Source organism: Acipenser ruthenus, chromosome 6, assembly GCF_902713425.1.
Source record: "Acipenser ruthenus chromosome 6, fAciRut3.2 maternal haplotype, whole genome shotgun sequence".
Lineage (NCBI taxonomy): Eukaryota > Metazoa > Chordata > Actinopteri > Acipenseriformes > Acipenseridae > Acipenser > Acipenser ruthenus.
In genome coordinates this window covers 60,016,035-60,040,197 of record NC_081194.1, presented here as the reverse complement: position 1 = coordinate 60,040,197, position 24,163 = coordinate 60,016,035, and the positions used below count along the sequence as shown (strand labels likewise).

Here is a 24,163-nt window from a genome sequence, read left to right as displayed (position 1 = left end):
TGACCCAGATATGAAGCACATTATATAACTATGCAGTGGGTTTTAAGAGTGAGCTGGGAGGATTGGTTCTAATTTTTCAAGGGAAAATGGTTGCTGAAGCTTGATTTTTATTTCAAGGATCAATATTCACAATTAATAATGATTTGAATGTCACTTCATGGTCACTCACTAGGCTTCCAATACGTTTGAACATGATTACTACCCTAATACTCTTACAGGGTGGCTCTTGCAGGGCTTGAGGCACAGTGGCAGGGCTTGTGGTCAGAGGGAAGCTTGCACTGCACATAGCTGTCTGTGTCTATGAAGTATACAGTCGCTTTGTGAATACATAATAATTCAAACATCTGTTGGAGCTTAATTTCTGTTAGTTTAGGTTTTAATTTCTGCAGCTACTGTGTGACCTTACAAAAAGGAGAAATATTTACTATGGACTGGCAAATTGAATTATACATGTTCTCATGGGTCATTATAGACACATCCTGTTGCAGTGTAGGAAAATAAACTTTTAATAAAATGGAAACCTAATAATCCTGGTCAAGCTTTAAAGATACAAGAGATCTGTATTAACACCTGTAAGTTGCCTTGGATAAAAATAAATAAATAAATAAATAATATTATCCACTTTGTGGAGTTTGGCAGGTTTTTTTTAATTTTTTTTTTTTTTTTGGCTGACCAATGTGATTTATATAGACTTTGATGCAGCATTCTTGTATAAGTTCTTATAGATATCCTTGACAACTTTGTTGTATTCAACAGGACTTCTTAAAATTGCTTATTATAATTAAATACATAAAAAATGCAGGTTTTGAAATAGTTTGACAGATGTGTCAATGCCTTAGGATTTTATTTTATTATTATTATTATTTGGTAGACGCCTTTATCCAAGGCGACTTAGAGTCTCTTATAACAATGTTTCACCCAGAATACTGAGCACAAGGAGGTTGAGTGACTTGCTTAAGGGCACACAGTGAGTGAGCTGGGATTTGAACTGGGGACCTCCTGGTTATAAGCCCTTTTCTTTAACCACTGGACCAGTGTGCCTTTCTCCCTTGCAAATCAAAACCAGATGACTTTTTTTTTTATATTTTAGCAGCTTGAGCCAGTGCATCAGGAATTACTGTTTTAAAACTTTTTGACAACCCTCCCAAACAATAACATACCAGTACATTAAAAAAAATACTTCCAGCTTTATAAGGATACAATACTTTTTCTGTTTGGTTTGTGTGTGGGGACAAGCAAGTTTTAAAGTAAGATCTACATTCCCTCTGACTTTCATTTAGTTAGCCACTGTGGCTAAAGTAACTTAACATTTTTTAGCCATACTGGAAAAACTTAAGCCACTTAACAATACTGTAAACAAGTTAAACATACTGTTTCACAAGGCAAAAAGACATGTATTTTATTTGAAGACACGTAGATATTTAAATGCCAGACCCTATACTTTACAATACACATAATCAGTATATCTAAAGTGCACTATCTCTGATTCCCATTTAATAAATGCCCACATATTTCGGAACATGATTTAATTTGTCTGTACTATTCTTTTTTTTTTATATAAAACATGTCAAGAATTTTGCTGTTTTGGATGCCATGTTTTAATTTTTTTTAAAAGCAGCGCCGTCCGCTGACTGTTTCTAATTAGAACCTCTGTCGTCCCGCTAAACACAACGTTTGTGGCATACATTTTACATGAACAAGCTAAAGGGCTTTCATTGGGCGCAATGAAATCAAACCAAACAGTCTGTATTGATTCATCTACCAGCACATGTTGAAAGTAGTCGTGCTGGCAGTCTTACAGAAGTACATTTTTCAAAGCCTTCGCCACCATGGCGAACTTGGTGAAAAATAGTTGAGCCACAAGAGAAAATGTTTTGCTTGTGGTGAGTGGCTAGCAGTAACGTAGAAGATGTAGCCTCCTTGTCCTTGCTGTGATTCTTCAGTTCTGTACTAGACGAATTAGGCTTGTTGTGTAAGAACTTAAACTGGGTTTCAGGAGGGAGAACAGCTTAGGTTGAGGATTTGCCTTTCAAGCTACTGCACTACTTACTGTGTGTCTGACTGAATCTATTAATCTTAATATTTAGTCTGGTACATCTATAAACAGAAACTGTATGTGGCCCTAGCCCTAAAGTTTAAACACATGAGGTGGGGAAACAGCTTCAACTAACACAAACAGCTGACAATGCTTGCCTTGCATCCTTATTTTATTTTTTTAAGTCTTTCTGAGCCATTTAAAAAAATAATGTAAACACTCTCCATACTGTCATTAACATGAATTTACACCCTTTTCACAGTCTGTTTTGTTACTGCATTGCAGGATAGGCCTAAGTAAAGTATCTAATGCATGCTGGGTACAGAACGCCTCAACTGACATCTATCAGTCCAGTGGAAAGGACCATTTAAATGTATACAGTTACGTGAGACTTCATCGAACACTGTAGCAAGTAACTACGGTATCTTTTCCTAATGAGAGCATCTGAAAAAAAGAGACCAAAAGATTAGGAGGGCCTTGACTTTTCCTTTCAAATTAAGCACAGGTTTTACATTTTTTTTTTAAATATGGTTTTACATATTTAAAGGGTAGGGCAATAAAATGTATAACATCTGTGACATGTAGCTCACACTTTTGTGCAACAGGCTTTCGTTGACATCTGAATTTAAGCAAATTACATTCCTGACATATATATATACTTTTAATATATAAAAGCTGCAACTCCCTGTTGCGAGTCAGTTTGTCAGAATGGATCAAACAGCTGATCTGAGACCGACAGCAGGTTCTTGGTTGCCTGGTGCTTCCATATCCATTACTGTACTAATTCCAATGCTTCATAAGGAAAAGTGTTACTAGAGACCTGAAGGAATTGCATCTAGTTGTCTTAGCTGCAGCTCTGTTAATCCACCTACTTTATGGAATTGTCTTAATTAATGTGAGAACATACGTGGGTAAATTTATGCATATGCTATTCTGCGAAACTAGCACTTTTTATATAGACTAACAAGAGTATTCTCCCTCTCCTCCCCTCCTCTTTCCCACGTTGCCATTGCATCAAGGCCTCCTCTCGGGGGTAAGTGAGGCTCACTTCCCCGCCATCCACACCTCCGCCGAGGGGAGGTTCTCACTGCGTGAGTCAGAGTGGACCCCCGGCCACACACACTATCCTTTAGCAGCTCCTGCTCTTTATCTTACTCAAACTGAGACTGGGCTCTATTTCCAGCTCCCTATTCTATCATTCCTTTTCCAGGTTCTTCAGCGCAAGAGCCTATTCCTCCTACACGACTGTCGCTCCACAGAGCCTATCATGGGCTCTGCCGAGCCAATCTATCTTATGTGTTTTCTGGTTCCCGAGGCCGCTGAACAGCCTGCCTTTGAGGCCGCTCTCTCTCCTCTGGCCAAGAAGGCTCCCGCCGGTCGGGAACCTCTTTCCTTTCCTATCCCCTGAGGCCACTCCTCAAACTACCTCTCCAAGTAACGACCTTTCACTCCAGCCCCGGCTCTCGCCCCATGAAGCATATTTTTGGATGAAGTCCTCTGCCATCTAGTAATGTATGTTAATTATCGACTTACTACGTGATGTGCTGGGACAAATATCTGAATATTCAAACAAATATTTTTTGACATGTATTCAGATACAAAAATCAGATGTTCGTATTCGCTAGGAATGACAAATACCTTGCACTTATTTACCACCTCACCAGAAGTTGCGTGACAGTTTAAAAAATGGCAAATGAAAAAAGAGCTCTGTGTGATATCTGAGATTCAATATATTTTAAAATTTTTTTTAAAAAATCACATACACAGGATCAACGCAGCAGCTCTTGAGCCTCTATTTAAAAGTTTTAGGCCGCAAAAAGTAAACAAACCAGGTTATGCGCACACGTATAGTGATCTCTTGGAATGCCACCATGGTCAAAAATGCATTGTGCTGCTTTAGAGCTAGTCAGAATCTCATGGGACAAAAAAAAATAAATCTGAAATGCCTCTGTTAAACAGTGCCCAACTTGCTGGAAATGTTGTGTAGTGATATTTATATAGATTTTATATATTATATATTTTGTTGCGACTTTCTGTTATGTAGAATGTAGTAAACAAGAACCAAAATGGTGAGTTTTTTTCCCCTTCATTTTACAACGGCATTTCCACATTTGTTTTATTTGAAGTGTTTAAAGTTAAATTTCAGTTTTCGTTTGCTTGTTCATCTACAAAAAGGCACAAGTTAATCTCATGTTATTACTTTACTTTATGAAAACGTGTCTATGGCCACTGTTTACTGAGAAGAAATGCAATGGCAAGAAATGAAAAAAAAAGTAAAAAAATAAATAAAATGCAGTGTCATTTTTGGGAATCAACAAAACGTTTAACTTGAACTGCTATTTGGCATCCTTTGTTTTGTAGTTAATTCACTGGAGTAAAGTAAGGCCTACACAACATATTCTTTACTCCTTTGATATTTTTCTATTTGAACGTGTTACATGATGTAACGTCTTGCTGTAAAATAAAGGCACACACACAGGGGCCATGCCCCCCTGCCCCTACTGCTATGCTGACTCTGTCTGCGTTCTGAGCAACATAATGGCTTTTATTACTTTTTGAAAATGAATGAATATCCAAAGAAATATTTAAATTGAGTGAATATTCAAACATGAAAATCCTGTGTTTGTCCCAGCACCAATTAATTATGCAGAAAGCTGCATCCACACTGGACGCAACTGACACAAGCGACGAGAGCAAATCATTTAGAAGTCACTGCAGTCAAATGGGAGTATCCACACCAGCAGCGAGCGACGTCGCTTTGAGAAAATTTTGCATTGCTAAAATAGAACCTGTTTCTATTTTTTTTTTCGTTGCTCGACTGGAATGAAACTGACCAATCAGAAGCAAGGTTAACACCCTTGAAACACGTCATGTCTGAAAACAAGTTCATCATTTTATGTAGTACCAGTAATCGTGGCTTGCAGGTGATGCATTTAGTAGCACTGAGACATTTTCTTTCCGATTTTATGCAAGTTGCATAAAAATAGGTTTATTAATAAACCAGACCATACATGCATTCTATATATCCAGCATTTAAAAGAAAAATGTGCACTTTTGCTGGCTTTTAATAAAAGGTCCCATGTTCACACAACTTGAACATGTAACCTAATTCTAAGCGATGGCTTTTTTTGGTTTGTTTGTTTGCTTTTATGATAAATAACGTTTTGTTTACTAAATTTGTTCTGTGGCACAAATCTGTGACAAGAAGTAGTCTTTAATACACATAAAGTTGTTACACATAAAGTGAACATATGCATAACGAGATTCACCAAGCAAATAAAACTATTATAGAGGTCCTACTATTCTATACATTGTAAAACAAAGCCAGCAACACGTTTGTATTCTATGTGACACATCCCAACATTACTACTACTGGTACCACCAAGAAAAAAATAATAATACTATGAGTACAACGCTACAATTACTACTAATATATGATAACAATAAAACTGTTGTGCATATATAGGGATGTTCAATAACTCTGATCTATAGATTTTACAAGTCCAACCTTTATTTTACAGTAGAGTTGCTGGAGGTCAGGGTGGTAACCTTTTATCAAAACAAGACCTGTTTTGTAATGGCTGTCTTTCTTATGTCCAATAGGAATGCATAGGTGGGGTCATGTATTTATTTCCAGTCTTTTGGATTGTTTCCAAGTCGCATCTGGTGTGGATTGACATTCGGCGATTTCGCTCGCGTCCAGTGTGGATGCAGCTTAAGAATTCTTGATAGCAGCAGGGTGAAGATAGAGGTGATCTTTGCAGAGTGTACAAATGCTAGAGGGCAATTACTGTTCCAGTTGTCTGATACGTTTTGTGCAAATGTTCTGCAGCTTTACACTGATTCAGGCAGAGATACTGTAATCCTTCTCCAACTGTCAGATCATCCATGTTAAGCCCTATTCATTTTTGCACATTGCATCCTGCTGTAAGACAGAATATGAGGGTGAGGAGTTTGTACAGCTCTTTAGGGAATTTCAAGCTCAAAACTGCATTGCAGTGCTCTAAAGAAGTAGTTCTCCTAAATGCTATTAAGTTTAGTTTTCCCTTGACATTTACTTCATCCTGGGTGTGGGTACAAACTAGTTAATTTGGCATAACTAGACTGTGCCTGTATTGCCTAATGCTGCTTGTTCATTAAATTCAATTAAGACTAATTGTAGTATTGAGGACATGCTGTAACTGCTTTGGAACCCAGTTTAATGAACATCTCACACAAACCTTAGTAGAGTAAGATTGCTACAGTACATAACCCTGGAGTGTTGAAGCGTTTGAGTAGGACACTGTGTATGTAGTTTTATGTTTGAAGTGGTCAGCCTGCAGTTTCAGTGGATTATTTCACCGTGGACATATCATAAGTCATTGTATTTATCTTGCTCTTAATTGTATTATTACTTGTACTGTGATACTTGAAATGTATTTGCTTACGATTGTAAGTCGCCCTGGATAAGGGCGTCTGCTAAGAAATAAATAATAATAATAATAATAATAATAAATAATAATAATATTGAATGAATTATTTAAAATGGGGATTGTGACTTTGTGGTCAGAAAATTGTTCCACGGTGATTTATTTGGATTTTCTCTGGCTTTATGAATTAGAAATCTCCTTTGTTTGATATCTCATGCAATCATAGTGTGCAGTTAGTTACTGTACCAGCTCTCAGTTTCTTGCTCTCCCAACCTTGCAATGGAAACAGAAGAGCTTTCTCCTTTCTACTCTGTCCCTTTTTCCCTTCATGACAAGTTTGGATATCCCCCAGATAGAAACTTATATAATACAATTTTAAGCCTTTTTAGCTCATTTCTGCTGATGAGTAACTGTAGCATCCTATGACACACCCAGCTAGAAACCTTAGAGCCACATGAAAGTGTTGCATAAAACTTAGGCTACTACAGCGCACCAGCCTCAGCGATGATCCTAACCTAGTGCACAATTAATGATGAGGTGTGCTGTAACTTCAGACATGACCGCCACACAGAAGTTCCAGCAACATTCCGCCACACACAAAAGGTTTTTATGACAGCCAGATAAACAATGTGAGGAACCAGATCACATCGGACTAGATGTTTACATAAGTACTTTGCGCGGTGCACCTACTGTATAAACATACTACTGTACAGTATATCCACAAAAGAGGATATCTATATTTGGCATTTGTTAAACATTTTGTGAGTGATTACTACTAGTGCTTCATTTCTTCTTGGGCAAATAAAGATTCCACAAAACACACTCACAGTACTGCAGTAGGAGCTGGGAATTATTTCAGGAGCCGTTCAGCCGGGCCGTCAACTCACCATTGTGAGCCCTGGCAGTAATTAGGCCAGTTTTTGGCTCGCCAGAGATATACAAAGGTGTTTTACAGATCTCTGTGTGCCTATAGTGGGAGTCTCCTTGTGTGGGCAGAAGTGGGAGATCAGTTCTTATTGTTTTGCTGTACCGAGGAATAAGAAAAGAATAATACATTTAAAGTAATTTTAAAGCCACTTTTTTAATGTAGGTGCAATGTGGACTACTTTTCAGAGACAAGTATCTTCAGAGGCTGATGTTTGACTCTGCTGGTCTGTATAGAGGTTTTTGTAGTTACAGGAAGAGAATGAATAAAACCATTTTATATACTGTACTGGGCACTGGGATTCTTCATTTTTAATCTGGTTTAAAATGTTACTAATGTCTATATAGATTTCCATAGCATTTATGTACGTTTTATCCTTCTCCACAGACCACTCAAGTTCCAGCACTTCGTTCTTCAAGCCTATCAAGACCCAAGTAGCCATCCCCACAGCCCATGTGATGCCATCCACCTCCAGGTTCAAAAGCAGCGGCCTGCTGGCCGGGAGTGACTGGTGCTCATGTCTGACTCCGCCCGCTCGCGACAGGACATTGCTTCCCCCAGACACCCTCCTGGACATGAAGGACCCCAGGCCTATGAGGCGGTGCTCTTCCCTCACCAAACTCAACAGGCCCGAGAACGGCATCCCTGGAGGGGAGCCGTATTTGAAAGGGGAATCGCAGAACTACAAGGAGGGGTTACTGGGCGACAGTGCAAAACTGTACAGCTACAAGCTAACTGGGGTAGATCACCTGCAACATAGGATGCAGCACGTGAAGATGGAGGACCGACAGCTTGATCAAAGTCGGTCCCCAGGCTCCAAACCCCGGTATAAATATGAGATGTGCAGCAAAGGTGACGTGAATACTGCGGCTGCTCCTTCCTTCAAGCCGAACGCCTTAGACATGACATTTAGTGCCTTACCTGAAAGCAAGCCAGTGAAAACTCGCCATGAGGCCTATGGACAGAGATATCTGCCTTTGGGGCACCAGGCTGTGGGGGATTCACTGATCCAGCCGGCTGTCAGGACTGAAATATGGCTCAGTGAGCAGATGCATGCTAATCCTGTGGATTACAGCAGGCCCTCTGATGGCTTGTGTGGGTTAACTGCCTGGCAGCATCAGCAACAACAGCTAGAGAATATCCGACAAGAGGCTGAATTGATGCAGGTGAGTGGGCTGAATGATGACTATGCTGCCACCTAGTGGACCTAGCTACTATTAGAAAAATGCTTCAAGATACCGGAACGGAATACTGTTAAACATTTTTAGGGTTTGAAATTGAAGTTTGTGTGTTTTGCTTTTCCTGGTAAAGAAATAAGGGAATGTCTACAGTATGTTATCATCTTGAAAATGTTGCCAAAACTGCCCCACCCCCATCCCACACAGACACCTTCAGCAAGCAGCAACAGCGGCCTGACAAATGTTCTGAGTGTGTGTATGAGTGGAAACATTTTATGATTTGTATACTCTTCTTGTGTGAGGATAGTTCTATTTCAACCATGCTTGATTATACAATCCCTATGTAATACATAATATGTATCATGGTGGTAATACAGACATTCAGTGGTTTAAACATTTTATTAAAATGGTTTAATGTAACAGGAAAAGGTTTTTTGAACATTGTATTAAGAGTAAGTGGTGACAGGTAGTAGGTAGTGCACATAGAGAAAGAAATGACAAAAAACACAAACTGTAGAAATATATCAATTTTTAGCTTTGGTATTAACTTTGTAAGTTTACTGTCTAAAAAACACACACAATAAATTAAAAGCTGAAACAAAGTGCAAAATGGATAAAAACATGCAATACATGACACACTCTGAGCATACTGCCACCTACTGCTGATTGCAGGAAGATTCTTGGTTACCAACAGAGGGTTGCTGAATAATCCATTATAGTTCTGACTACCACTAATGACCATCTGAGAGTTACTTAGGTTTAAATATCTTGTGGGTGAAAATCCATTACAGAAGCTTGTCTGGAGTCTTCATTATTTTTGTTGCCTCATTTAACTACGTGGTAGCTCTCACACATGTGATTCTTGGCTTCAGTCCATGTTTGTTTTATATATATAATCTCAAAGGCCCATTTAGCTCTGTGATTATTATGTCAGTTGCTAAATACCATTAGCGTTAAAGGTAAGCCCATTCTAAGTCTGATTTTATATTGTTAGTTGAACCAGCTGTAAATTGGCTTTTTGTCTAAAAGTCTAACCTCATTTAGACTTGAACTCCCAACAGTACCCCTCTCCCCAATGTAGATACGCGCAAGGCCCACATTACAAATCGTATTGGACAGTGGAGTGCAAATACTGTCACAAATCACATGGATACAATTTCAAGCTATGAAGTTTATTTTATACACCTAAAGTAAAATTTTAATAACTCTGAAAACCATTGTGATTTTTTAAATAACAGGCAATGACCTAACAGGATATTAAGTTTATTCAGTGTCTCTAAAATGCTAATTTAATCTGTCATGGAGAATGTCCGCTCCGGTTTTGTTATAATGTTGACCCTGGCTTCACCCACGAGGATGGTAGATAATTATTACTTTTATCAAAGTTCTGACTATGAAACAAACTAAAAAACATGCACAAATAGCCATGATGGCTTCCTTGTTTTATCAGTACAAATAATGGACGAAATACAATCTTGAGGTACATTAATTTATCTGTCTGTTTTCTTTTTATAATAGATTATCACTACCTTGCATACTTCTCCTGTTTTTAACTAGTGAAACATGTGCTATAACTTTGTACAGCATTTCAAAATGCAGTGGAAAGGCAGGGTGCGAGCATACATATTTATGAACAAACCAGTTAGTCTAACGCGTTGCATGAATCTTTTAAATGTAGCGGTACTGTGCTGGAATTAGCTTTCATTTTCAAAACAGCTTGGTTGTGGTTATAACCTTATAATTTATAAGGTCATACAATGCAGGATTCAACAATAATGTGGCACAGGTTACTCTTTTTTTTTTTTTTTTAAATCGCATTGTAGGTGTATATGATTTGTTAGTTGCCAAAATCTCAGTCAACAACTGAAGACAGATAAGAGGATAATTTCGTACCACTTAATTTGCACCGATGAAACATTGTTGTAGAACTTAGGGATAAAACAAAATAAGTTTCGACAAGGAATTGCATTGGTTCCATTACTAGTTACATAAATACTTTCTGATTTTAAATATAGGCCTACTATGTGATAGTTTGGGATATTCTGTCTATTTAAAACAGTAGGTATGTGTTTATTTTTAAAATAATTTTTATATATAAGTATTAGTTGACTAAACCGCTACTGAATAAGACCATTTTGCTACCTACTTTCTAGGCAGGTAGTAAATCCTCATTACTGCCTTAAAAAGTGAACTTCTAGCCCTGTCTCTGTTGTTAAAGGTCTTGCTTAGAGATAGCCAGCTGCTAATGTTTTCTGACACTGAATAGAATATACTGCTGTGTGGTGACTGTGCTAATTGCAATTCCCTCCACCTAGGATGGAATCAGTACAGCTAAGGCAATTGTTGGGGTAATCTACACTGTTGTACAAACACTGTATAAACCTGTGCATCGCTTGTAGAGGGTCTTTTAATCCAGGATTGTAAAACTACATGTGACAATATATCAATCAGCAACGTGACCTGTCCTGGAGTACAAGGCTTCACTTCACTTCTCAGATAACGTTGCTGTTCTCCAAGAAAAAAACAACCACTTTTGGATTTCTTGAGTGGTTAAAAGAAATCGGTTTCATGAATATCAAACTAAATGTATATTCATAAAAACAGGCTTTCAATGGGGTCCATTATACACTAGGTCAGATTTAACTGATGGGCGTATAATAAGTACTCTATTTTGCTTTACAATCTCTGTGCTATTGAATGAACCAGTCAAATCTCGGTCAGGTTCTGGATTTTGATTATTGGAGAGCTAAAAGCTATTCTGGCAACAGCTTGCAGATTTGTGTTTGGCACTACCAAGGAACCTGCTGTCCAGTTATAGGAAACGGTCGGAAGAATACAGTAGGATTCCCTTACATATCATGGGGCAGGGCCATAGTTAATTAGGTTTGCAAGTGATCTTATCAGATTTGTGTGCTACAGGAGTGGAACTGTCCTTGCTTTGATGTGATTTGCTTTCCCTGCAAAAACTAGATGAGGTACCATGGCTGTTAGCAACCCATGCATTTTTGCAATGTAAAGTATTTATTTTGAAATTATGACATCTAGTGGCTGGAGCAAACCAGACTTCAGTTCCATGATGATTCGTTTACAATTCCCTGTTGGCTATGAATGAAGCAATCTGACTGTCATGTGTAGACCTGCACAGGAGGTTTTGTGGGAGGGTTATGTTGCAGTTAATTTAGCTGCTGCGATTATCATCTTAGCTGTGCAGTGCTGGCATTGTTCGGCTGCAGCACAATGTTTTAGAAGTAAATCACTCCTGGGATTTAGGAGCCAACAAGGTATGAATTTGTTTTTTTAAATCGGCAACTGTATCCACATATAGATGATGCAGAGGCCAGATTATTCTTCAGACGTCAGCGATGCCATAACAGCCTCTGATGAATTACTAACAACTTTCTAAACTAAATCCAACAGGTAAAAGATTGATACTTTTTCACAAGTTAATATCAACAAAGAATAAGGGTTTTTTATGTTTCAGTCAGTACTTGGTAATAACCAGATGCCATCACCCAACCCAGTACTGTAATAGTAATTTAATTGTACATCAGCTCAAGCATTGAAACTCTTGGTTTCTGGGACTCGATTTAATGGCAAGTTAATGAAAGGGGTCTAAGTTTACAGTAACCCAAATTATGCTTGTACTACTACTGGCCACTAGAGGGAGACTCTTATGCTTTGCATCCTGTTTTTGTTTTCCTTTTTCTTTGAATAGATGATATTATATTTAATTGTATAATTGATTGTATTTAGGTACCTATTCAATATTCTGATGCAAGTAAAAATAAAAACTAAGTGATATGATCACGTCTGATTTAATGTAGTTTTAAATCAATAAAAATAGATGTGCATTGTCTTTTTACTGCAGTGTGAATACATAGTGTGTACCCATTCTGTAAAAATCATAGTGATCTATTCATTTTAAAGGGGTTGGTTTCATTCTGAAACCGTTACTTGATAACACCTGTGCTGTCTGCTGTAAACCCAAGCTGTCCACTTTCTTACTCCATTAAATCCCAAATGCTGCTCCACAACCAAAAAACGTAGGCATTTTTCTTGTGGCCTTTTTTCTTTTTTTTATCCTTTTATTTTTACCACATCTAGTTTAGTCATATAACCTATTTGATATTTTAACCAGTGAGTGTCTTTGGGTGTGCCTGATTTTCTTCTTAGTGCTTGAACACTGTGCAGGTAGTTCTACTGTGTTAACTAAGTCATTATCGGTACATGGCAGTGTTGAGTTGTCAGTTGACCAATCACAGAAGCTTCACTAGAATGAGTATCAGTGCTAGCATAAGTACGATGAGGAGGAAGTTGAGCAGCAGGTTGATGCCTTTGTTGGTGGTCAGATCCATTCTGGCAAGACGGGTCTTTGTGGGCTTCTGAAGATGTGCTGCAGCAAGGTCTTCCCAGGTAGGGTTGTTAGATTGGAGGAAGGAGAAGAGCTTTTGGCTGATCACTCCCTCCTGCTGCCCATTCCGCTTCACTTTAGACCTGGCAGATGGCTACAAGTTGAGGATGGGAGGAAACGGTCAAAAAGTGTTAGTGGATATGTACTGTATGTGCATGCAGATGAAGTATCGTTTCCAATCCATGTTGGAAACTGAAATATCTTGGTCACCTGCCTAGTTAACATACCCAATATACTATAAGCTTTGACCATCTGCAGTAGAGGTAAAAGCCTTGAAACACTGGGCAACTCAGACAATTAACTCATGGAGAAAAAGACACCAACAACTAGGTGCTTCAAGAGTTGTCAGAACATTGCCTTTCTGTTTGTATTTGTATTTTTAGTTGCTACATAGCTTTTATTTCTATTTATTTTTTTCTCTGTGGAGCTCACAAGCATCTCCTCATTCTTGGCTGTGCATGGTCTGTGTTGCTGCCAACTCGGGAAGCGATGCCAGAGCTATCCAGACACACATTTCATCGTCTTGTATCAGCTTCCAGTCTGTAAACAGATGTATACACTGTAATAATAACTTCCTCTTTTTACTTTGCTGAAGGGAATAGAATATACTATATTAGTAAGATCCTGATATTATGACACACATATTGAGTGCTGAGTATCTTCCAAAGGAGTACAAAATAAATGGGAGAAACGCATTGTTAAACATTATAAAGATAGATACAGATTAGATACGTAATTAGATTTAAAGATTGAACAAGAGTACCACCTGTAAAGTAATTGTATGCTTGCAGGCACCATTATCTTCTCCCAGAGTCGAGTGGCAGTAACCAAATTAAGGTCATTAGCAGAAACATACTAGCTGTTTGTACATTTTATTGCATAGCTTTTCTCACAAAGTAGTGCTGCTTGTGATTTAATACAGAGTCCATTTAACAAGAAGAAAACCGCTGCATGCAACACGGTCAACAGAGGAGTGCTGAGGCAGGCATGACACAAGGCCAAGCGTTTGCCTTCTCTTTCAGTCCCAGGCCTCTTTATTGCTGTCAAACTAGTGAAGGGATCTGTGGTGACCAAATTCATTTCACATGTGAGCCGAAACATTTTCCAAACTGTGCATTAATCAATGTTGTCTTTATCTGGAACATACCCCTGCCCCCTCAGCAGTAACATTATCGCATAACAAAAATGGCCAAAAAGACATTGCAGGTGCATTGCTTTTGACCTAACAGTTTTTTTTGCACACACACAAAAATGCTTTTGTTTTAGACAACATTAAAATATGTATTTCTTTCTTTTTTTAAAATATAGCCTTCTTTGGAACTGAAAACAAATAGGAAGCCAGAAGGAAACAAATTCCTTGGTTCTCTCTAAAAACCCATCCACCCGCATCCACCACCACAGTTCGTCTTCCCATTGGCTAGCTGGTGGTCTCTGCTGTAAGTAGGGAGCCAGGCTGGGGCCTCAGAGTAGCAACACAATGATGTACATTAGCAGGAGGCAAATGAGAATGAGGCAGAAATTGACAAAGAGCTCCTGCAGGTTCTGTTTGGCCTGTGGGTTCACCTCGATGGTGGATGCCCTCCTCATAGCAGAGCGAGTCATGTGCTGAACCTTCTCCATGCTGGCAGTGGGGGTTAGAGCGTGAGCGTACAGAGAACTTGGAGGTTAGTGGAGAGTGATGTGGAAGAGTAAAAGTGTGCAGTGCTTTTTATTTTGCTGTGTCTTCTGGTGAGCTTCAGGGAGCTGAGGGAGCAGAGGAGGGAAAGAAAGGAAGATAACATGAACAGACAGAAATAAGACAAGTGAGGGTGCATTTTGTCTTCCTTACAAAATCATAGAAGTGAATTATACTGTAATTCAAAGTTGCTTCCTAACCTATCAATTCACTAGAAACCCCATGATAGATCTCCAATCCTTTTACACCGTATACCAGCAAAGTTCAAATTACAAATTCAATGCTGCAACCATACTTTAAGTAAATCCCAAGTTTCAAACACGTGTTGCATTAAAAGCTGGTAGTGCTAGTTATTGAAGTTCTGTACATTTGAGCGTTCAGAAGCTAGCTCTATGAGCTGCTCTGTGAACGTCAGAAAAACTGCCTTGATTCATAGGTTGTATATGGCGGGTATTGTGGTGGAGTGCCCGGTGTAATAACTTGAGATAGGAGTCTAGCAGTTGTGGTTCAAACCAACAGGTATTTTGTTTGTTGACACAGGGGTGATCTTCTTTTCAGTAGTAAAAATGAAAAAACAGAGACCTCTGCTGGTTAGAATTCAATATTGCTAGAAATAATGCCCTTGTTATATTTACTTTGTAGCATTTTACCACAGTATATACTGTACACTACCCCACAAACAAAAAAAAAAATCTGAAGACATATATCCCATACATTCAGATAACTGCTTGATCTCTCTAACCAGCACATTGTTCTGATGTTGTTTGTACTTCTTGACTTGGTGTCAACTTGCAAACTATTTTTAACCTCTTGTGTTTGTGCTACTGGCATTCCATACTTAGTTTCATTTTACTAGTTCAGAGTCTGAAGGTTAGAGATTTACACACCCGTATTGTAAGTGGCTGAACGATCCAGTGGCCGCGGTGAACTTGGCTTGGAAACCTTGAACTTGAGATGATCGTTTCCCCCTTTCTGAAGAAAGTTGGCTGCTAATATCAAATTCTAAACCGTTAACGTGCTGGCAGTGTATGCCACTGTGTTTTGAAATGACAAATATTTTAATAAGCCTGTCTTTGGAGTAGTGTATCTGACCTAATCGTACGATGCAATAACTTGGTGCGAAAATAAATATCAAACTAAAGCATGAACCCCATAGTAAAACTGATAGTCAGCAGCTTGTGTTGGTTTTAAAACCCATGTCTGTTCACAAATAAAATGAAAGGCAGCTGCTAAAAGAATGCAAATATTTAAAACACACTACAGGAAGGCCTGGGTTGAATGAGGATCATAAACAAGTATATTATTTGTTCTAATAATGTTGTATTAAAGCTTGCTGAGCTGGGTCTTCTGGCTCATGTTGTAGTAGTAAACCTTTGCTTTTGGGAGGCAGTTATCTTCATACAACCTCAGTATCCTTCATCTCTAACCTGGACTCTGGCCTCAGTTGTGTCCCGTGAGAATCTGCTCTTGTAAAAAAAAAAATTAAATAAAAGTTGTGCATGTGCACAGTGACTTTGAGTGACTTTGAAGCACTCTGTCTGAATAGTTCTGTCATGTTGTCGCAGTTATTCTTAGTGATGACCTTTTACATATCACACAATGTAACAGTCCCATAAAGTGATAGTCTGGTTGCTACCCAAACTCAAACGGTTGCTGGACATTTAGGGAAAGGATTATGCTTAGCAGGCCGCAGCATCAGAAGCATCTCTTTATAGAAGTGAGGTAAAACAGAGGAACTGTTTGTGCTAAAATGAATCACTTCTCAAAGTGGAATAGGGCAGTTTTACAATGTGGCTAAGAATAATCCATCCGTCAAATACCTAGAAACCTAGACAGAGGACGTGATAGACATTTCATATCTATTTTAACCTCCAATTCCCTGTATCATCTTGTTAAATAAAATGTTGGTTTTGGATACTTGTCTTGTTTTCCCCAGTAAACCGTTTGTCCATCATGATGTCAACTAAAATGATTTAATTTTGATTGCTTACAATTATGGTTAACAATAGAACCGCCGGATTTTCTTCCTATCTAGAACCGCTGCGCTGGTCATTTTAACCAGTACATTTTTAAACAGCTTCGATATGAAAATTAAAGACAAACTATCTAACATTTGCATAACAGAAACACTATTTAAGTGGAAAAATTAAAGGTAAAAGGCTTTATTTTCAAAATTAGCGCATACAGCACAACTACAAAAAATAATATATATATATATATATATATATATATATATATATATATATATATATATATATATATATATATATATATATATATATATAATATAAAATAAACATTTCAAAATAAACTAGTGTGTAAACGGGTATATGTACATACAAAACTATAAAACCGAAATCATTTTTTCTAATGCTAATATAAAGAAAATATAACACTACTTCCAGTATGTCGTACTGTATGTAATGTATTGCTCTGTTTGTTTGTTGTATTTATTTATAACTTGCACGTCTCATACACTTGTAAGTCGCTTTGGATAAAGACGTCCGCTAAATAAAATAATAATAATAATATGCCGCGTAACGTGAATGCTTTGAGCAAAATGTACTTAACAAACAACAGCCTGAATAACTGAATAACAATCCACACAGATAGAACGTAAAAAAAGAAAATATAACTAAGTTCCTGTTCTGTACAGGATGCATGGCGCTTTCAAAATAACACAGTCCAACAAGATGTACTTTTGACGCTGCATAAAGACATACTGCCGTTTTCATATTGGGCACAGACATCAGAAGTTGTATTATTGTTTACCTACCTAGCTTGTGTACACTGAGTGCAGCTTTGCAGTATTGTGATCGAATTATTGGAACTATTGTTGTACAAATCCAGTCAGGGCAACTATCTGTCTGAAGCCGGGCGCAAGTCTAAAAAAAAAAAAAATTGTAATCCGCAGTTGTTTACATCCACACGCCGTGCAGGTCAAAAGACGCGGGTTGCAAAGGATTAGCATACAGCCACACCATCCCACACTCCACAATGAAATACATAGTGATCTGGCCTAGAGGTGGGAGGGGTGTGTGTGTTGTATACTGTATGTAAAAAAAAAAAATAATAATATTGTATGGTATATTAAAAATAAATCATGTATTGTAATACCCAGTCAATGTGACCGGTCTGGCGGTTCAAGGGATGCATTTTTATAACTTCGTCATTTTTGCGAATCTGCTGCTCAAACACCGTCTGGTTATTAACTTCATATATTCTGGAAAAGTCAAGAATGGACATGCGCATGGGATTCACAAACGCAGAGTTATTTAAATTTTAAACCCTAAAACAGTCAAATTGACCAGCATGGCGGTTCTAGTGTTAATAAATCAATCAGATTTGGCTTGAATTTAATATAGTGTAAACTGTAATATGAAAAAGTCTGCACTTCAATTGAAATTAGGTTTCAACATTTTGGGCCCTATTTAGTAGAGGTACAACTATTGTGTTCTTTCATTACATGCTGCATTGTATCGTAATAGAGAGGTGTACCCTGGTACATGACCCAGAGCTCTACATAGCTACTAGTAGTCTTACAAACGGTTCTTAAATGATAAATAAATGATTTATAATTTATATAAATACAAGTCATTTGCTTTGACTTAACCTAGTCCACCATTTTTATCACTTGCTGTGACACATCATACAGTACAAAGCAGCCCATCAGGGCCAGAATATGTATCGTTACCTGCATGTCATAACCTGCGTATCGTGACCATATCGAATCGTGTTCTTAGTGTATCATTACACACCTAATAAATACATTTTAATTAATATTACTGAATTCCATGTCATATGGGTATTAATAAAAAAAAAAAAAAAGTGATTGAATCGTTCATTCTCATGCTCTGATATTGATCCCTATGATGCCAGGTTTATTGATGTATCGCTACTCTTGGTACTGTATTCTGTTGCATGAGGCCACATTCCTTTTTCCCCTCAAGCAGGCCTGACACCTCAGGAAGCGATAACTGATCAGTTATCTGTCAAGCAATCAATATTTATTTTATATAGCACCTTTCATAGTGGACCATCATCACAAAATGCTTTACAAAATAGTGAGAAACAATACATAATACATTAAACAGTGAAAACAATGCTATACATTAAATACAAGGCTAAGATGTGAGTTCTAAACATTGTGGATGCATGAAATAAATGACAGATAGCAACCAGAACGGATTGTTCAATAATGATTAATGTTTATTATAACGCATAAATGGAAGATAATGTTTCTTGTAATATTTGCAGTTTTGTCGAAACAGATCCAAATTTATTTGTTCCCGCCAAAATTAAACAGACCCGGCTCGATTTTGCAGGAAAAATAAAACTCTTAAAACCTGATTAATTTGCAAGTTTTAATGAATCTAAAATAACTAAACGTATTCCCCCCCCCCCCCCAAAAAAAAAAAAACTTACCTTCAGCATGTCTATTTTAGAATTTGCAGAAAACTGAAATGAGAATTCTACTCTTTTTGGGATAGTTATGTTAACCATAGCTCCAGTCTGTAGTCAGAAGAGTGTTTGTTTTTTTTCCCCTCTCTCTGCAAACTATTTGTACTGCAAGTGTTGAAGTGTCAAATTACATTTGTTTTCTTTTAATCAACTAAATCGAAGTAATAGTTGTCATCCTGTTAAGTGTCACTGAATTGGACAGATGTCCAGTGCACCCATTTCTTTTGCAAGCTAGTGTTACAGAACCCCCTGCTGTGTTAACAAGAAACATGTTACTTGACCTTTGCTATATATCGCTTTTTTCCACTCATCGTAGGTAAATCAACTTGTCCTCTAGAAGATTTGCCAGAACTTGCAGGAGAGAGTTTTTTTTTCTCCTATCAACTTCACAGTGTATCCACTACATGCTCCCTCCTGCAACAATGCTGCGGCTCAGATTGAACTGAGTGGCCTGTTGTGGAAACAGAAAACCAGCATTGTTGCAGGGGAATGTGATCTGGGTACACTGTGATCCTTAGAAAAACAAAATGTGCTGAGAAATGTATTGACTCGTTGATTTATGATCCATGACATGTGATTAAAAATGTAAAAAGAGTAGGCAATATGTTTAAAAATATAACTCTGCGATATGGACAACACAAGACACAGCAAATGTAATGTAATGCGTTTCTTATAAACTGCAGGGTGTTTTGTAACATTTAATTTTATAAAATATGAATTTGGGGTTTTCTCTATTGGCAGAAACTGCTGCATTTTAATATGGAATATAAAGGTAGTATTGGAGCTAGTGATGCCAAGACTTTAAATTGAGCATAATTAGAGAGTGCTGTTTTCTTTTGTCTAAGACTAGAGGCGTGTGCTGGTTTATTTGGCTAGGGCTGAGCTGTTTTTTTTGTTTGAGTTGAGAAATCAGTTGGACAGTGGATAGGGTTTTAGAAGGCTATAGGGATGATATTACAAGCCAGGAGATCTACAGTATGTGACATTGTGCATCCTTGTGTCCAAGTCAGACCATAGTATAAAGCTCAGTAACCAACTGGAAATATTGTTTGACCCATTTAAGCAGATCCATTGCCACACACGCATGTTTCTTTTAGCATTTGGGATTAGGCTGAGACTCAAGATTAGTGTTGAAGATTGTAGCACAGATAAGTGCTTAAGGACTGGGTCTTTCAGTTTAGAAAGGGCAAACTTGCCTTTGTAAACCTACAAAGTGGTCATTATAAAATGCTATAGGAGTTAATCTATCTGATAGGCACATTGTGATTTAATGTTCTATCCTGATTTATCATCCTCCTAAAAAAAAAAAAAGAAAAGAATTGAGAAAGGTAAAAAAAACCCAAATTAAGAAAGGAAAAAAGCCTAACCTAACAAGGAAATATTTTTATTCCAAGCCTAGGAAAACAAAATTGAGAGTCCTTTTTGTGAAAATATGTCATACCATGGCAGGGAACGACCTAGTGTACAACGGGCTGTAATTTATGAGCTGCTGTTTCAATGACTGCATCGCTAATCTCCCGATCACTCGGCCACACTTTCAGAGCCGATGGGCTCTTCTGAAGTGTTTATCTTCTGAAGTGTTTATCTTCTGAAGTGTTTATCTTTAGTGTGTGACCTGCATGTGAATTATCTCACCGCTCTAGAGGGATCTCTGAGTGAGTGGAAAAGAAGCTGCTGTGGAGGTGGGTGGGGGACGAGTGCAGAGGACAACAATAGCTGGAAGTATTCACTGCAGTGATATTAATGTGAGACCGTCAAACGCATGGTTTCAGAAATTCCACTTCAAACACTTGCTGCGATTTATTTTAAGATGTTGCATAAATACTTTTTTTTTTTTTTTTTTACATTTTTTGTGTTTCCACCCCGAACCTCACCTGTGGAAGCTAGTTTGTATAAACATGTGCATGTGGGCGCCTTTGTTTTGAAGTGCTTTAATTTGGTTAAGTCCAAACTGTTTGGGCACTACCACTCTGCCTTTATAAAATCTAAAATGTGACTTCTGTTTCAGGATATAACAAATTAACAGCTAGAATTTGTACATGTCTAAAAGAAAAAGATTAATTCATCAATAACGTATCTATTACTGTACATTAACAGTTGCACTGCACCTAAGAATACTGTTTTTAACAGATCAGTTTTTGGTATACCATAAGCTTTCATATTTTAGACAAACAAAGGTTATTTTTATTTAGGTAAGCTGAAGAGAAATATAATTTAGTGTATGCTATTTTATTTTAGTTGGCTGAAGAAAAAGTATGATATAGCTGTTAATTTTCTGATTACTATTTTGAAATAAAGAAATGAAAGGAAAGCCCCGATGAGCAAATTTTACAAGTTGCAGTCTTTTTTTCTTTATTCTGAGATATTGGGGATACCTACTCGGGTAGACAAAAATGAATCGATCAAAATAAATACATAAATAATAATTTATCAAAGCCCACAGGTGTGATTTGATCGATTAGAACCCCATACATTAGTCACATTGTTGCAGTTTTTCTCTTTTTAAAACCATAGCCATTAAATCCATCAGTATGTTTTTCAAATGCAGTCTGTTTATGGGGCTGAGTGTATTTTGTACTGTTGGAATGCATGTGGTGGATACCATAACACAAGAAAGCTTACTGTAAAACATATTTTTGTGTGAAGGTGACCCTGATTATCATTGCTCATGTAATTAAAAAATACAGGTTAAAAGCACAGTATGCACCTCCCAGTATCTGTTTACAACAGTCCGAACCATTTGTCTCCTTTAAACTACTGAAGACTGACAGTCCCTGTGAGGCGTCGCTTTCTCTGTTAAATTCCATACTTTTTGCTGCATTACATTATATTATTACATAATGGGCTGCCGTCTGTTCAGACCGTAGATAAACGCACATACATCTCCCTTTTCTTTCTAAGTAACCCATTGCCAAGTGTTGTGTGATGATGAGCATGAAAAAAATTGCAGGCTGTTTATAAGCATCACACAGCAGACAAAGAACAGAAAGGCTTTGTTTAAACAGGGTGTGATGTATTTATATTTATAGTAGCCAAAAATCTCCTGGAGACCTTTATAACTGGAGTTGTCCCAAGTCTTCTGGACAGTAGTTGCTGGTCAATCTTTCACTGGTTTTAAGTTTGATTTGCTATGTGTTCACAGGCTTTCCAGTTGAACCTGAGCTTGATCCAAGTAACACCTGGGGACGGTTTTTTCAAAACTTTTAATCTGGATAACAGTGATCCAGATTTTGTAATCCTATATTTGGTGATCGAGATTACTTTTATGTGGATCATTTTGATCTGTTTTTTCAGAAAATGTCACTGCTGGATTATATATAAATATAATAACTATCTGGATAACCAGATAACAAATAATCACGATCATGAAATAGGCTAGTTCTTAATAGTTTTGTTTGTTTGTTTGTATGTTTGTTTTTTGAGGCCTTATTTATGATATAACCTAATTTAACAAAATAAATAAGACTGTGGTAATAATGATTAATACACAACTTTATTTATTTTGTTTCATTTTTTTTTTTTTTTTAACAAAGTCTAAATCACTTAATGTTACTGCACATATAACGCATGCAAATAATGGTTATTTTATGTATGCCTACTTAGCAGAAATTAAATAACTAAATCTAAATTGAATAAAAATAACATTTTTGAAAAAAGGATATGTGTTTTTGGACATCTTCATCGTCTTCCTCGTTGGTCGGGAGTACAGCATCTCTCAGACGAGCTTTAAGGAGGCGTATGTGAAGGTATATGCGTATGCGTATGCATATGTTTTTTTTTTATTAAAGTTATACCACTAAGTATGTGTTTTCCTTGTTGCTTGCATATATTATATTCTAACACTCTATTTGGAGATATAGTGTGTGTTTGCCGTGACAATTAAAAAAATATATATCAATGTCCTATGATCATTTAAAAGCTAAATCCACCTCTGCAAATAGGATCACAATAATCCTGCTCTCCTCTTTAAATTCTGGATAACCCAATTGCAACATTTAATCATGATTTAAAAGTGCGATCAGATTACCAAAACGAAATCCGGATCGCATTTCGATGTTTTGAAAAACCCAATTGCACAATATAATCCAGATCAAAGTTTTGAAAAACCGGCCCCTGGGGAACACTGTTTTAAAACCATGTTCAGTGTTGCTGTTTAAATACACATACTGTGCAGTGATCTACTGTAGTAGTTTGAGTTATGGAAAGATTGTGTCAAAAACTAGAGTAATACAAATAAACATCTCGCTCAGTCGCTTAGTTACTTAACAAACCCAGTATATCTTGCAGAATGTTATACAGTACAGTCATGTTTATGAACTGCTTTAGCAAGTTCTCGTGAGATGCACAAATCCAAGAAGGCTTAATAAGTATCGAAAAGCTAACCGCAATCATCTAAAGCAACTTGTGTGATTTATATATATATATATATATATATATATATATATATATATATATATATATATATATATATATATATATATATAATTACCATAGACACTTGGATGAGCAGCAACTTCTTTTTATGTAAAACTGATTGGCCGATATGTTTGCAGCATTGTATTGTATAACAAGCTTTGCTGTTCAATCTTTTAATGTGTTTTTATTTTTTCTAACAAGTAATTTAAAAAAAAAAATAATAATAATCCTGTAAATATCCTGCACAGGTGATCGCAATCTAGAGATGCTGAAAAGGTCATTCTTACCTCCTGTAGTGATCAGCAGGTTTCAGACAAAAGACTCTCTTGGACTGTGGGGAAAAAAACGTCTTCATCAAACTGATCTGGAGGTTCTCTGGCAACTTTTCTGAATATGTCACAAAGTTTATGTGAACAAAATCACAGGGCGGGGAAAAACAAAGCCCCGATTGGGGGAGGAGCGTCTGCAGAAACACAGCTCTTTGAAACCTGGGATTGGACACAATGAGATGCCAGGGCTTTTCAGTGTTCCACAATATTTGTTCCAAGTATTGAGTTATTTATATTATCAACATTGCTTTTGACATCCAGTCCCTCAGGCCTTTATAGAATTCATTTAGTATTTTTAGTGAAACAACTTACTATATCTTAGTG

At 37.2% G+C, this 24,163-nt stretch overlaps 2 protein-coding genes across 4 annotated transcripts in view; one reads left to right on the top strand and one right to left on the bottom strand.

Annotated features, from left to right (window-relative positions):
- LOC117411360 (centrosomal protein of 85 kDa-like) overlaps positions 1 to 24,163 on the top strand; it is a 72,144-nt gene that overhangs the window by 16,295 nt on the left and 31,686 nt on the right. For both annotated transcript variants that reach the window (XM_059025604.1, XM_034018739.3), the window contains exon 3: positions 7,757 to 8,535. In XM_059025604.1, the coding sequence (XP_058881587.1) occupies positions 7,757 to 8,535 (779 nt within the window). The remainder of the gene's footprint in view (positions 1 to 7,756; positions 8,536 to 24,163) is intronic.
- Positions 13,815 to 23,908, bottom strand: LOC117411361 (cardiac phospholamban-like). Of its 2 annotated transcripts, XM_059025606.1 has the most exons (3): positions 23,798 to 23,908; positions 17,410 to 17,518; positions 13,815 to 14,701 (listed from the first exon to the last, which is right to left on the bottom strand). In XM_059025606.1, exon 3 carries the CDS (start codon positions 14,576 to 14,578, stop codon positions 14,420 to 14,422), a length of 159 nt encoding a protein of 52 aa, XP_058881589.1. In that variant the 5' UTR covers positions 14,579 to 14,701; positions 17,410 to 17,518; positions 23,798 to 23,908; the 3' UTR covers positions 13,815 to 14,419. The 2 variants fall into 2 exon arrangements, with proteins under 2 accessions (XP_058881589.1, XP_033874634.1); XM_034018743.3 differs by lacking the exon at positions 17,410 to 17,518.

Excerpts from the sequence above, each read along its gene's own strand:
- LOC117411361 (XM_059025606.1), bottom strand. The coding sequence starts at position 14,578 with ATGGAGAAGGTTCAGCACATGACTCGCTCTGCTATGAGGAGGGCATCC.